This window comes from Mchenga conophoros, linkage group LG17 (genome assembly GCF_057382185.1).
Source record: "Mchenga conophoros isolate Kocher_MC1m ecotype Shallow Benthic linkage group LG17, M_conophoros_male_GT1.1, whole genome shotgun sequence".
Taxonomy (NCBI): domain Eukaryota; kingdom Metazoa; phylum Chordata; class Actinopteri; order Cichliformes; family Cichlidae; genus Mchenga; species Mchenga conophoros.
The window spans coordinates 23904694-23917847 of record NC_140542.1 but is presented as its reverse complement, the minus strand read 5'-3'; the positions used below and the strand labels follow the sequence as shown (position 1 = coordinate 23917847).

Here is a 13154-nt window from a genome sequence, read left to right as displayed (position 1 = left end):
TTTATTAATTAAACAATACATGTATTATTTGTTGTGTTATCTGTAGCTATAGTATTTATATATATTTATTTATAGTATAGCAAATATATTTAATTATTACTGTTTAAAACACTAATATGTGACATGTATTAGTAGTGATGTTGTGCTGAGGGTTAAAATGCCTTTTTGTCTTTTGGTAACTACAAAATGACAATAAACCATTAATATATGTCTATGCTGTGCTCGTATTTATTTTACCCTACTCAAATTCAATTTATGATGCATTTTATTTTGAAAGATTTAAAATGGTTTTTTAAAGAACCACTCAAAAAAGGTTCTTTAAAATGGTTCTTTTAAAGAACCATTTTTAAAAAGGTTCTTTGAAAAACCATTAAAGGTGCCCCAAAGAACCATTTCTTGATGGTTCTTTGGGGCACCTTTAAAGGTTCTTCAATGAACCACTGAAAGAAATGGTTCTTCAAAGAACCATTGTTTGAAAGGTTCTTTGTGGCACCAAAAAGGGTTCTTCTATGGCATCAGTCTAAAGAACCACTTTTGGTTCCAGTTGGCACCTTTATTTTTCTGAGTGTGAGATAGGATGGTTCTCATTTTAGAGCTGTTGCACAAATGTAAAAAATCTGTCCTACATATTTGTTTAATATGGACACTGAAGGACATATGCTTGTCAAAAAAGACTCCCTCACAGTGCTACTGGAGGCCATCAGTCCCTGCACCAGCCCTCAGCTGCTTGCCTGCAGCTGGCCCTGAGGCTCCCTCCGTAGCCTCTTTCTATCAGTTCTCTTTCTGCATCTACCTCTTTTTCTAGAGGAAGACAGAGCTAGTCCATATTTGGAACCCTGTGCTTCATCTGTAAGAAAAAATATATAAGGAGAGATTCATCAGGGCATGAATCAAAAGCTATTTAGTTAAAACCAAAAACTGTCATTGAAGACAAAGCTTTAGCTGCATTAACATTTAGGAAGTTTTTATTACACTCAGCTATGCAATGACTTTGAATGCTTCTCCTCTTCTGTTTGTGTGTGACTAAATAGGACGAGATGAACCCACAGGCACACCTGTAAAACAAAAAAACGTCTGTGATATCTGACATGTTATCAGCTCTTCTTTTAATTGTATCATCAGACGGAGGGACCAAGCTTTTTTTCTTTTCTTTGGAGTAAGCTCCACTAGCATGTAGCTTGTCCCATGGCCTTATCAGATACTTTCACGCAGTCTAGAAAAGGGTTTGGCTCAGATTCAACAGTCTAAAGAGTAAGGCCAAGTTATATGCAACTTCCTGTACCAGCATGTTAGCATGAGTACGTTCAGGCTGAGGGCCTTTAACAACAGTTTCTCTTCTCCTTACATGGTCCATACTTTTAAGGATATAAAATTTGCCTCCATGTTGGTCAATGAGAGTCTACAAAGTATTTTTAGAGTAATGTGCTCATGATTTGTGTGTTGCAACAATAAATTCCAAGGCACATGTAGACCTGCCCCACAACACAACCTCATTAACATCCATCACCCATCCAACCATTATCTGCTGTGTATCTGGTCTGGTCACAGTTCACCTTCCTGATCACCTCCTCCAGCTCCTTCGGGGAAACACCAAGGCATTCCCAAGCCAGCTGAGAGATATAATCTTCCCAGTATGTCCTGAGTATAGCCCTTCTCCCAGTAGTACGTGTTCAAAACACCCAGCAGGCTTCCTAGTCAGAGGCCTGAACCATCTTAGCTGGCTTCTTTCCATGTAGAGGAGTAGCGGCTCTACTACGAAGCTTTTCTGAATGATCGAGCTCCTCGTTTTATTCTTAAATGAAATAAAAGGCCAGCCTATCTGCTATTTCATTGGTGTTGGTCACTCCAAAACCTTCATTTTGTTTTTGAGCCATTCTGACATGGACTTGGTCTACCCAAGTGAGCTTAATCTTCAGGATATATTTCTGGTAGAGAGCAGAATGGATGGTTCAATTACAGCAAGTCGTCCTGAAGCAGCAAAGCAGCCCCAGACCATTACATTACAACCGCCATGTTTGAGATGACTGTGGATGAATTTTAGCCCACTCTTCAATGCAGAACCTTTTGTAATTCAGCCACATTGGAGGGTTTATGAGCATAAACAGCCTTTTTAAGGTCATGCCAAAGCATCTCAATCAAACTCAAGTCCAGACCATGTTTGACTGTTCCTATGATGTTCATTTTATGAAGTGTTGTGTTAGTTTTACTCCCAATGTAGTAGGACCTTTTCAAAAGAGTCCAGCTTTTGTCTCTTCACTCCACAGAATATTTTCCCAAAAGTGTGACAAATGTGCAACAAATTAAGAAATGAGGAAGTGGCAAATTTGTTTTCCACTCCACGTTATATTACATATATATATCTGACTTGGCCTATGGTATACATTTGATAGCTACTGTATATAGCATATAAAAAACACATTAACATGTTAACACATTTAATCATTCTGTGATTTTAATCATGCTTAGATGTAATTTACTGTAAAAGATTGGTTATTGGTGTGTTCCTTTGAAAGAATTTCTAAAAGAAACAATTATCTATAAAACATCAGAGACACAGCTCTCAGTTCAGATATAAAGACTTCTGTCTTTCTTCTGGTTTTCTTTAAAAACACTTGAAATGTTTTTGTCTCGTGCTATAGAGCTAAAAGGACTTGATCTTACTACATATTCAATGGGAATTGGCTTGGGTCTCTGTCATGGAAAAAAAGGGCAGTGCAGCAAGATGGGAACCTTCAATGCTCAGGCCAATCAACTGTCAAAGGCCCCTGGTGCTGTGGGAACATCTGCTTCCTCTATTCTAACATGACATGCTTCTTTATTTAGCAAGATGTAGCAGTGAAGGGCACATACATGGGTGTCTAGTTACTGCAGAACATGGGAATCAGTGTTCAGGCTGGTCTGTCTAGTGGAGTCCTCCCACAGCCAGTCTGCTGAGATTTTTTTCCAAATAGGCTCATCACTCCTCTGTGTTGTGTCTCCTTGTCATAAAATTATGAATGCCAAGCTAGCCAGAATACATACTTTATTAGGCAGAGAAAATACTGTCCAGAAGAAGAAAAACACCAAAAATAAATTTCTGTCATACATCGATTCCTCTCACACGTCATAGGAAGGTCACTAATACAACAAAGAGAAACAAATATTTCCAATCTGACCACCAAGAATAGGCTAGATGGTTGCTGTAGCACGGTCAAAAAGCGTGGCGCAGCTCGAGTGTTGTTAAAGCAGAGCATGATGGTGCTTTCGGTGAGCACATCTGAGGCAGCTTCCTTACTCTCCACACTATGAAAACACATACAAGAGAGGCAGGTGGCACTGTAGTGGGGAGGCAAATCAGCAAACATGAGGCATCAAGAGTGAATAACATCAGCCAAAAAATGGTGGCAAATACACAAAGAAGATCAGTTGCCTAAATGAAGATAAGCTTGAAGAGGTGCCTTGGCACAAGTGCAGCCTTAGCCGAGTGGTTAAAATCTCCTGAAAGAGTCAGAAAGGGAAGGCAGCGGGGGTCGGCTTTTGGCAGCTTGTTCTGACCGGAGCTCGCTGTACCAGTTTGGGGATGATGGGACCTGTTCCACTTTTTTCCCACGTGGAGCTGCTGTTATAAGATGGCAGAAAACCCTGCTGTGCTTATAACACACACATCCAGCCCCTTCAGACTTTCAACATGACACAATCAGACTAGTACATAAACATGCAGACTTATACAAAGGCAGAACTTTACAAAGTCATGCAGATGGAATGTTTTGATATTTCTGACTCTTGATATATTTAACCGGCTGGCCTTAAGTCTATTTTTATATGAGGGGATTTATAGGGAACTACCATAACTCAGTCTAGGCCATCGTGATGGGCTGGAAAGTGTGCTCTTGGAAAACATAACCAAATCAGTCTCTTTATGAGGGAAAAAAAAGAATGAAGGGACTTTACAAAGCTAAATATATCTACTTAAGAAATGTTTCCTTGGATCTCTTGAAATTCTCTATGAGAACCGGTCCGTGTCTTTTAAGGAGGTAGCCTGATCCACACTTAATTACACTAGAATCCTAAGCTTCTCAACATTTTCTTTTAACACTCAGGAAATAGCTTGAAGACTCTCTTTGTTTTATATGAGGCGTGTCGTGTCTTAAATGTAGTTTGGGAAATGTGCTTATTAATACAGCTTCATACAGCATACTGATGACAGCGAGAAGTCTGACACTGCTCTGTCTGATAAATATAAGGCAGGAAATGTTGATTTACAAAATCCAGCCTGGCTTGGTCCAAAGGTGAGAAAAAGAAGCCTTCCAGCACCAATTAAAGCCTCACTAATGAACATGTTAAGGCAATATGTTAAATCCACTGATTCCAGGGGTACGAGGTAAGATAGGAGTGGACGTTTGTTAGCTTGACGCTCTTCTTACACACAGGACCATCTGAAAGAATAAAGCTATATCATCCAATAGAGTTTAAGGAGTGCAGATAAAGATTAAAAATAAGTGGAAATAAATGTGCACTTTGCTGAATACATGCGTAACTATTGGAAACTGTTAGTTAAAAATAATGAGCAAACAGATGGGTACAAGTTAGGGATAGATGGAGGAAAACTATGTAGCTGCAGCTGTGGAATAACAGGTTAAAAATGGCTAAAGAGTGGAAATAAAGCATTTATGTAATTATTACAGTTGAGGATAAATGTGACATAATATGCAAAATTCCCACATTTTCATTTTTTACTTTTGTTTCCTAAAATTTGAAAATTTTGAGATTAACATGAAATAATCAGTTTGTATTTCTCAGTTTTCTATGACTATATCTCTTGAACATGTCAAACTCTTTGTGTCTTTTGAATGACTATGGTTCAGTAACCATTCAATTTAGGTAGATACACGGAAATTATTATATCACTGAGGGAGCAGGGGTTTTCCCCTCGTAGGTGAAAGTTTTGCTGGAGGAGGATTTGGGGAAAAATATTATGCTGTTTAATTGCTGTTTATGCATCAGAAACTGTTCGGTATACTATGTTTTTTGCATTTGCAGACAGTTAAGATAACAAACAATGGAAATACTGTTTTTGTGCACAACTGTGATTATTTGTTAGCAAAACTGATAAAATAAATTGATAATACCTGAAACAGATTCATAGCAATTCAAAGCCAATAGCTTTAAGTTATACATAACCAGGTAAAGTTACTGATATTAAATCAAATATTTAGGTAAAGAATTGAACTAAAAAAAACAACAACTTTAAAATAAACATTAACTTTATAAACTGAAACTTATGTATAAAGAGCTAAAACTTGGAGTGGTTGAAAAACACAATCATTATTTTGCCAAATTTATTGGAAAATGAAAGAATGGTTTGATGTTTCTAGCTAAACGTCACAGATGGTGTAAGCGGTGGACGCCTGTCTAAGTGGATCAGTCTTAATAGCTTTTCAAATAAATGGTCAACACACATAGTTGATAAATACTAGAGTATGACTAATGTTTTGGATCAGTTGCTAAAGTATTTGCTAGAAGAAAGTTAGGTTGAATGAGCAATCTGGTTTCATCTATAAAAAGCTTTAAAAAACTTTAATATGCTTATATTCGTTTTTGTCAGCCTTTATATTACGTACAACTTTTATTTTGTACATTTAGTGTTCGTATGGTCTTCAGAAATTAGCTGTAATATGTTAAATAGTGAGTTTTAATGGTGCTGATAGGCTAATGTTGTTGCTAAACATTTCGAAATATAAAATTATTCCTTTAAGAATATCTTAAGTGAAGTTGTTTAACTTCACAATTAACTTGTTTTTCATTCACTCTATGACTCAAATTATTTTTACAGTTAAATCACAAAATATTCCACAAAAAATCACTTTAAGGATTATTATGGTTTTCCCTTTTAGTGCATTGGCGTATTTGAACAGCTCAGCAGACAAATTGGTTTGAATATATAGTCTAATCACAAAGAATGATTAAACTTACAAGACTGGATTTTCCTCTGTTTACTAGACTAGTTTTATATAAGAGATAATCATGGTGAATGTCTTAATTCTACCAACACAAAGATGTAAACTCAAGCACGACTGATGCGAATGCTCATCCATGTTCTGGCAGTGAGAGACACGGTGACCCCACAGCCCAGACATGAACAGCATCGTGCCGCATTGCTGCAACCGAATAGGCTTTAGGAGGACGTGGTCCCTGCTGCGGAGTCGATCTCACAGGTTCTCGTTGGTGTCGTGTTGGCACTGGCTGTCGGTCAAGGGGTTCAGGAAGGGCAGATCCTCACCGCAGCCCTGCAGCTTCAGGACCCGACTGCTCAGATCCAAACAGCACTATGAGAGGAGTCACATGGGGAGACATAATTAGTACGCTAAATATTTAACCACAGGTGGCCAATCTTGTTTCACAACACACATGAAAAGTTGGATAGTTTATTGCACTTAATACCTCCAGATATATTTCAATTTAATAATCTAAGATGGAAAATTGTGTGTATTCTTAAATTCTGCTAGAGTAGTTTTGCATGATTCATATCCAAAATAATCAGCTTCTGAAAAAAGCAGCTGTAGGTCCCTTCCCTCTCCCTATACGCCAGTTTTCTTCTGATCAGAAGCAAAGTCAGTGTTGTGGCTTCTGAACTCAAAGCCAGAGCTGTGAGTCTTAGAAACAAGTTTGGAACCCCATGGCAACCACTGGTCACTATGGAAACAATGCTTATTCCCCAACCAGTTGACAAGTCGTTGCTGGAGGTTGCCAGCAGTTGCTAGGTGAAACTGGTCACAAAGAGGTACAGAGTGCTGCATAAAAAGAAATCTCATTAATTGCTTTGGTTCCTAACAGAATGCTGCAGCCTGTAGGTCACATGGAAGATACAGGCTTGTCTGCAACTACTTGCCATCTCTAAAGTAAAAGTTGCACCTTTTTAAATGTCTTGGTTGCAGCAGCAGTAATCATAAGGTCTTCGACACAGCACTGTTTTTGCAACCACTCGCCAACTGGTCAGGGAATATACTTTTTTCTCTAGTGACCAAGGCACAAAAAGGCAAAGTGGCATCATGTGACACCCCTTCGATGAGAATGTATTGGCTATTACTGGGTTCAACAAATGAAATTCAGCTGAAAGTAAACCAGGAAGCTGCATTTTGGGCACAGATTTACTCCATCTTTGATATGACTTAAGTCAAAAATAGACCTGGAGGGCAACCTGTGGAACGTTTCTGAAACAGGCCCCCATATTTTCGGCATGATTAGCTCCATTGAGTGGGTGGAGACAAATGTCAGGGGTGATTTGTGACATAAAGATAGCAGCAAGCGTGAAAGGAAAGGTTAACAAGCTGGTAGTGAGATCTGCATTAATCCAGTATCGAACTTTATACGGTGTAATGGGAATTATACCATAAATATCCATTCATTTTGTTGTGTTTTTATTGAGTAATTTGCTTCATTTTTCTGATTCTTCTGTTGTTGGTTGACCATAAAGCCTCCCTATCATTGAACTTGATTATGTCATACAAGTTGAAAAATGAATGATAATGAATTGAAATTTAAAGTGCAGTCTAACACTTTCTCTATGAAAACAAAAAGACTTGGAACATTGATTTATGAAAGCAGGGATGTTTTATTCTTCGTCCTTCTGTTAAGCAGCTTTTATATTACATTTGTGCTGGTGCAGGTCATTAATCACAATTACTAACACTGCTTATGAATATTTGCAGGGAAAGCTAAACACCGGAATGAGCTCGGAGCTAAAATGTTCATCTTACCTCACACAGTCCTTCAGGGCTGATCTACAAAATAGGAGCTCATGTTCTTTTCACACCCTGAAGTCTCACTTTAATTAGATCTTCCAGGAGATAACTAGTTGCCTGATTATGTAAAGCTGAAATAAACGAAGGACTGCTCTCAAACTGCCAGCTTGTCTTGTGATTGGATTTAGATGTCATATTTCAAATGTGAATATTAAACATTTCACATCACAGAATGTCCAGAATCTCCTCATGTGGGATTTATCTGCACAGCGGGCACCCGATTAAATGCTGTGCTATAAAAACAACACGACCCTTATGCAATAAGAACCGGCATATTTCCCCCTTACATGTTCAGTTCTATGAGAATATTTCTTCTTCTCCTCTTTTTGGTTATTTAAAGCTTTGTGACCATTACAGCTTAGCTGAGTCTGTAAAAGGCCACGCACACATCAAAAGATGCGATAAGGCTCACAAAATATGAGAAAATGAAATGAGGATCTTACATTAAGTTCCAAAAGAGTCTGCAGACCCAGGCACAGCTCGAACGCCTCGTCCTCTGAAAGGGAGGAAAAGGAGGAGAGAGATAAGGGCAGAGGGAAGAGAAATACATAAACTGCATTTCAGTGCATTTTGTAAGCTGCTTCCATTTCTTAACACCTCATCTGAAAATGCATTCATTAGCCTGAATCCAGGTTAAGTCATCAGCATGCTCCATATTCATCTGTGTTAATGAGCGCTGTTAAGCATATGTACTTGTGTGGGTGGTGGCAACGTGAGAATTTAATGCACACGAAGGACCCTGGATGCAGGTATAAGGGATTTAGAGTCGGTGGAGAAAGTCCACAAAAAATACAATAATAACAGCAAGCGGTCTTTTTTTTTGTCTGTGTGAGGACTGAATGTTTTCACAGCAAGGGAAAGGTAAGTAAAGTAAGAGCAATTGCATGACTTAAGGGCTCTAGATTAACTTTAAAGGAACATTTCAACATTTACAAAACAGATTCTAGCTCCTTGCAGGGACTCAGATGAGAAGACTAATAGCTGCATGCTGGAAGCAGCGTTTTTAGTTTTAGATTTAGTGTAGCTCTGTCCAAAGGTAACAAAATCCACCTAAAACCACCCCTGAACCTTTTATAAAAAAAAAAAAAAATGAAATAAAAGTAACTACTACTTAGTTACTACTTACTACTACTACTTAGCTGTAGGCTAAGCTTGTAACAGGGTTTATTTAAGGTTATCTTAGACCCCAGTCACAGGAAGCGACAGGTGTTTGCAGGCAAGTTTTCCACTCAAACTACTTTGCAACAACGGCAAAGTTAGGAACAAGGTTAGGATTCATGTCAGTCTGTATGTTATCTACAAAGCTACACCAAGGAAACTGTTGAAGCTGTTTTGAGAAGCTAATGCATTTACATAAGTGCTGCAGGAAATAACAAATTCGGTCTACCACTCATTTACACATTTGTCCTGACAAACTCAACCCACCATTGGAGTGGGGCTGCCACTCTCACTATGGTTTTCTTCAGATCATCAGGTAAGTAATCCAATAGCGGGCGCCATATATCCAAAAAAATATCATCGTTGCCACTTAATTTTGCACTCAGTCTTTCCATTGGTAAAACTCTAAAGATTTCTTTATACCACTGAGTTATTGTTGGTGGTTTTTCATTAATCCAATTGAAAAGAATACATTTTCTTGCCAAAAACAATAATTTACATAGTAGTATATATTTGTTTTTATCTGGAAATTTGTTCAGAATTGACAGCCCCAATAAATACTGAGATGGATCTTTTTGTATTCTGCTTTTAAATATACCTTTTAATTCTTTTGTTACACAGAGCCAGAATTTTGAGCAAGTCCAAAGACAGTGCAAGTAGGACCCCGCCGCAGATTTACATTTAATACATTGTGCAGACCTGCTCGGATCAATTTTATTCAGAAAAATAGGCGTTCTATACTGTCTATGTAAAATTTTATATTGTATTTCTTTAAATCTGTTACTAAGCAATAAAGAATGCACAGATTGTATGCACTCACTCCAGGCATGATCATCACAATGACACTGGAGGTCACCCTCCCAACTCCTAATCAGTTTTCCAATATTATGTTTGTTTAAACCAGAGATGGGCAGTACTGTAATCCGATTACTTTTTTCAAGTAACGAGTAAAGTAAGGGATTACTATTGCAAAAACGGTAATTAGATTACCGTTACTTTCCCGTAGGAACGCTACGTTACTGCGTTACTAAAACCGTGATTTTTTTTTGTGAGAATGTCTCATGACAGTGATGTAAGCGAGTGCTACGTTCGTGACAACAGCTGTGTACAGATCAACAGTGGATCATATATCGAGTGCGGGAGAGAGTATGAGCGTGCAGCGTTTAAAGCGTGGAAGTACTGACCTTTAAGTTTGATTCCATAAAAAGTGACAAAAACATTAGTGTCTGTTGTGCTGGGAAGAAAACTTCTTTTTACAGCGAAAAAAAACCCCTAAACTTCCAAGCAAGCATCGAGTGCGCAACGACGTAATGGGAAATTCACAGAGAAACTCGCGGATTCTTCCACCTGCACCAGGGTAAACCTCCGCCTAAAATAGAGCAACAGGACCGCTAGTCTTTGATTTTATTTATTTTCTGCTGTGTTTCACTTGCATCTATTTGAAAGAGTGAGTGTAAACACACAAAAAAAATATTTTATGTGCTGGAATGTGCAGAAAATAGGTTTAAATATTAAACAAATTTCTTCCAGTCAGAGAATGTTGCATATAATTAAATTTTTGCTTGATGCATAAAGTTAAAAGATTAAAACTAATAAAACAAGTTTTAAAAAGAGACTTTTCCATTTGATTACATTTTGTGTGATGGATTATGCAGAAAAAGTAGAATTGGGCTGAAAGATCTATCGCTTTATCACCTCTTCAGGTTGTAAATCGTGTTTTTAAAAAGTAACTAAGTAACTAAGTAATTAAAGTAACTTGACCAACACTGGTTATAACCTTGTAGTGTATTGTAAAACTGTCTTTTAGTACTATTATCTGCATTTAAGTGTAAAAAGAAATTTTCCATGGGTCCTAGTTGCATTGTATTGTGCAAAGTATCAAAACGTGAAGTAATTAGGTGACGAGCCTGTAAAAATGCAAAAGAAATCCATTTGATGTATTCCATATTTCTTTTGGACCTGCTCAAAAGACATACAAACATTCCCATTAAACACATCACCCACCACACATATTCCTGCACCAAACCATCTCTGAAATATTACACTTTTCATTCCCGGTGTAAAGTGCCGATTATTTATAAAAGGTGTTAGATAACTCAGTATAGGATTACTTTCAGTGTATTTATTCATATCACGCCATGTGTTTAAGTAAGTATCAATCATTACTTTGTTATGTTTTTTAATATATTTACTCACTAGTTCGCTTAGGAGATTAAATGGCGAACATGTCCAGGCTTCAAGGGGATTCTCTGTCTCTTTTAGATATGCGTGGATCCATTCATGTATAACTCTACTTTGACATGACCAGTTATACAGCAAAATGTTAGGAAAGGCAAGACCCCCTTTATCTTTGGGCAGCTGTAACGTTTTCATACATAATCTGGGTTTCTTACCCCTCCAAATGAACTTTGACAGATCTTTTCAATTTCTTTTACAATTTTTTTGGTAAGAGTTATTGGGAGCATTTGTAAGGGATATGAAAGCCGTGGCAACACGGCATTTCTATTCCTTAAAAACCATCGTGCCAAAAGTTTAATAGATTTTGGTGAAATTTGCTCCACACTTACCTCCACCCACACACGTGAGACCTTCAGTTCTCATTTATTGGCATCAAGAGTTCATACACAGCTAATGTTATCCAGTTTAAGTCAGTGGTGAACTTTAAAAATCTTGAAATGGTATTCATGATTTCACTGTGATATTTTTACCTTTAATGTAAGCTGAACACTGGACTCTCTGTGTTCCCAGCTGCAGCTGCAGCTCCGTCACCGAGCTGTTCACGTCGCATGGTGAACTGGCCTGTCTGGGCACCAGTCTAGCAGCACACACAGAGACACGCACACACACGACGACAATGAAGAATATCTTCATCAGTCCAAAAACAGCCTTTGTGGGTGTATCATGTCAGTACACCTACCTACAGCAGCTTCACCTCACAAAAACAAAGTGCATCTGATTTTTATTAAAATGTCAATCAAAGGTTGGTGCTGCTGGGATTTTATTAACTAGGATCATAAAAAGCAACAGAGGAGCAGATTTTCACATTCACGTACTCGCAGACAAACACTTGTTTACGATTTGGAAAATGAAGTTTGCCGAATTAACGATCAAACGTTTTTTTTCCTGTGTAGCAGTGGAAGTACTGAAAACTATCACTGAAAAAAAATCTTCAAATCGAGAGGATTCAGAGGGAGGTTCTGTAGCCTCTGCACTCCTTCAGTCTGTTGTACAATATCACATTTTAGCAACAATACTTTTGACACAAATATAATTCCAATACATAAAATCAAGAGAAGCACCAACAGTTGCGTTTAAGAGTGAATGTAAGAGGATTTCCACATGTGTAATGCAAAGACAAGTCAGAGGATTGGGACTAAAATATGTAGCCTTAAGAAAACCGCTCATCAGTGAGGCTAATCAGAAAAAAAAGGCTTCAGATTCTTAGGGAACATAACTTTTACCCTGTTCCAGAGTGATTGGCTCATCAGGGAAAGAAGAGAAGTCGATGACATGATGCTCCCAGCATGCCTGGTGCTTAATGAACAAGCCTGTGGGAGCAGTGTTATGATCTGAGGTTGCTTCAGTTGATCAGGTTTAGGTTCAGCGATCTAACTACCTGAATAAATGTATGACCATGTTCTTCCATCAACTTTTTTTCTTCCCTTATTCCTATAACAATGCAAGAATTCACTTGGCTCCAATTATGAATGAGTAGTTCAGGGAGCAAGGATTGAGTCTGGACCATAACCTCACTGAGTCTTTGGGATGTGATGGAGAAGTCTTTGCATTGAGGTCCAACTCTCCCATTATTAATGCAAGAGCTTGGTTAAAAAAAAAATTAATTAAACTCTGACAGAAATAAATGTTGCAACATTGAAAAGGCCCGTTAAAGCAATGCCATGGAGAATTACGCCGTCGTTAAAGCTAAAGATGGCCCAACAAAAGAATCTGAGTATGTGCTTTTTGTTTTTTTAAACTGTCTCTCAGCGCTAACCACATTCTACACAGGCATGCGGGTATTAACCTGAACTTTATCCACATTTGGCAAACTCATGGTGTAAACGGCTGCACAATATTTGTAGGGATAAAATGTAACTTTGTCATAGAACTGACTCCTTACTTTAAAATGGAAATGATTTTCTTTTTCTTAAGGAAAATTACGAAATAGCCACCAGAAAAAAAAGATCTTTATTATATATTTGAAAGTTTAAAGAC

At 37.9% G+C, this 13154-nt stretch overlaps 1 protein-coding gene across 2 annotated transcripts in view; it reads right to left on the bottom strand.

Annotated features, from left to right (window-relative positions):
- Positions 1-3005: 3005 nt before the first annotated feature.
- The window catches only part of nrip2 (nuclear receptor interacting protein 2), a 48833-nt gene continuing 38684 nt past the window's right edge, over positions 3006-13154 (bottom strand). For both annotated transcript variants that reach the window (XM_085252083.1, XM_085252084.1), the window contains exons 4-6: positions 11648-11754; positions 8225-8277; positions 3006-6305 (exon numbers count right to left, since the gene is read on the bottom strand). In XM_085252083.1, coding sequence (XP_085108209.1) covers positions 6189-6305; positions 8225-8277; positions 11648-11754 — 277 coding nt within the window. In that variant the 3' untranslated portion in view covers positions 3006-6188. The remainder of the gene's footprint in view (positions 6306-8224; positions 8278-11647; positions 11755-13154) is intronic.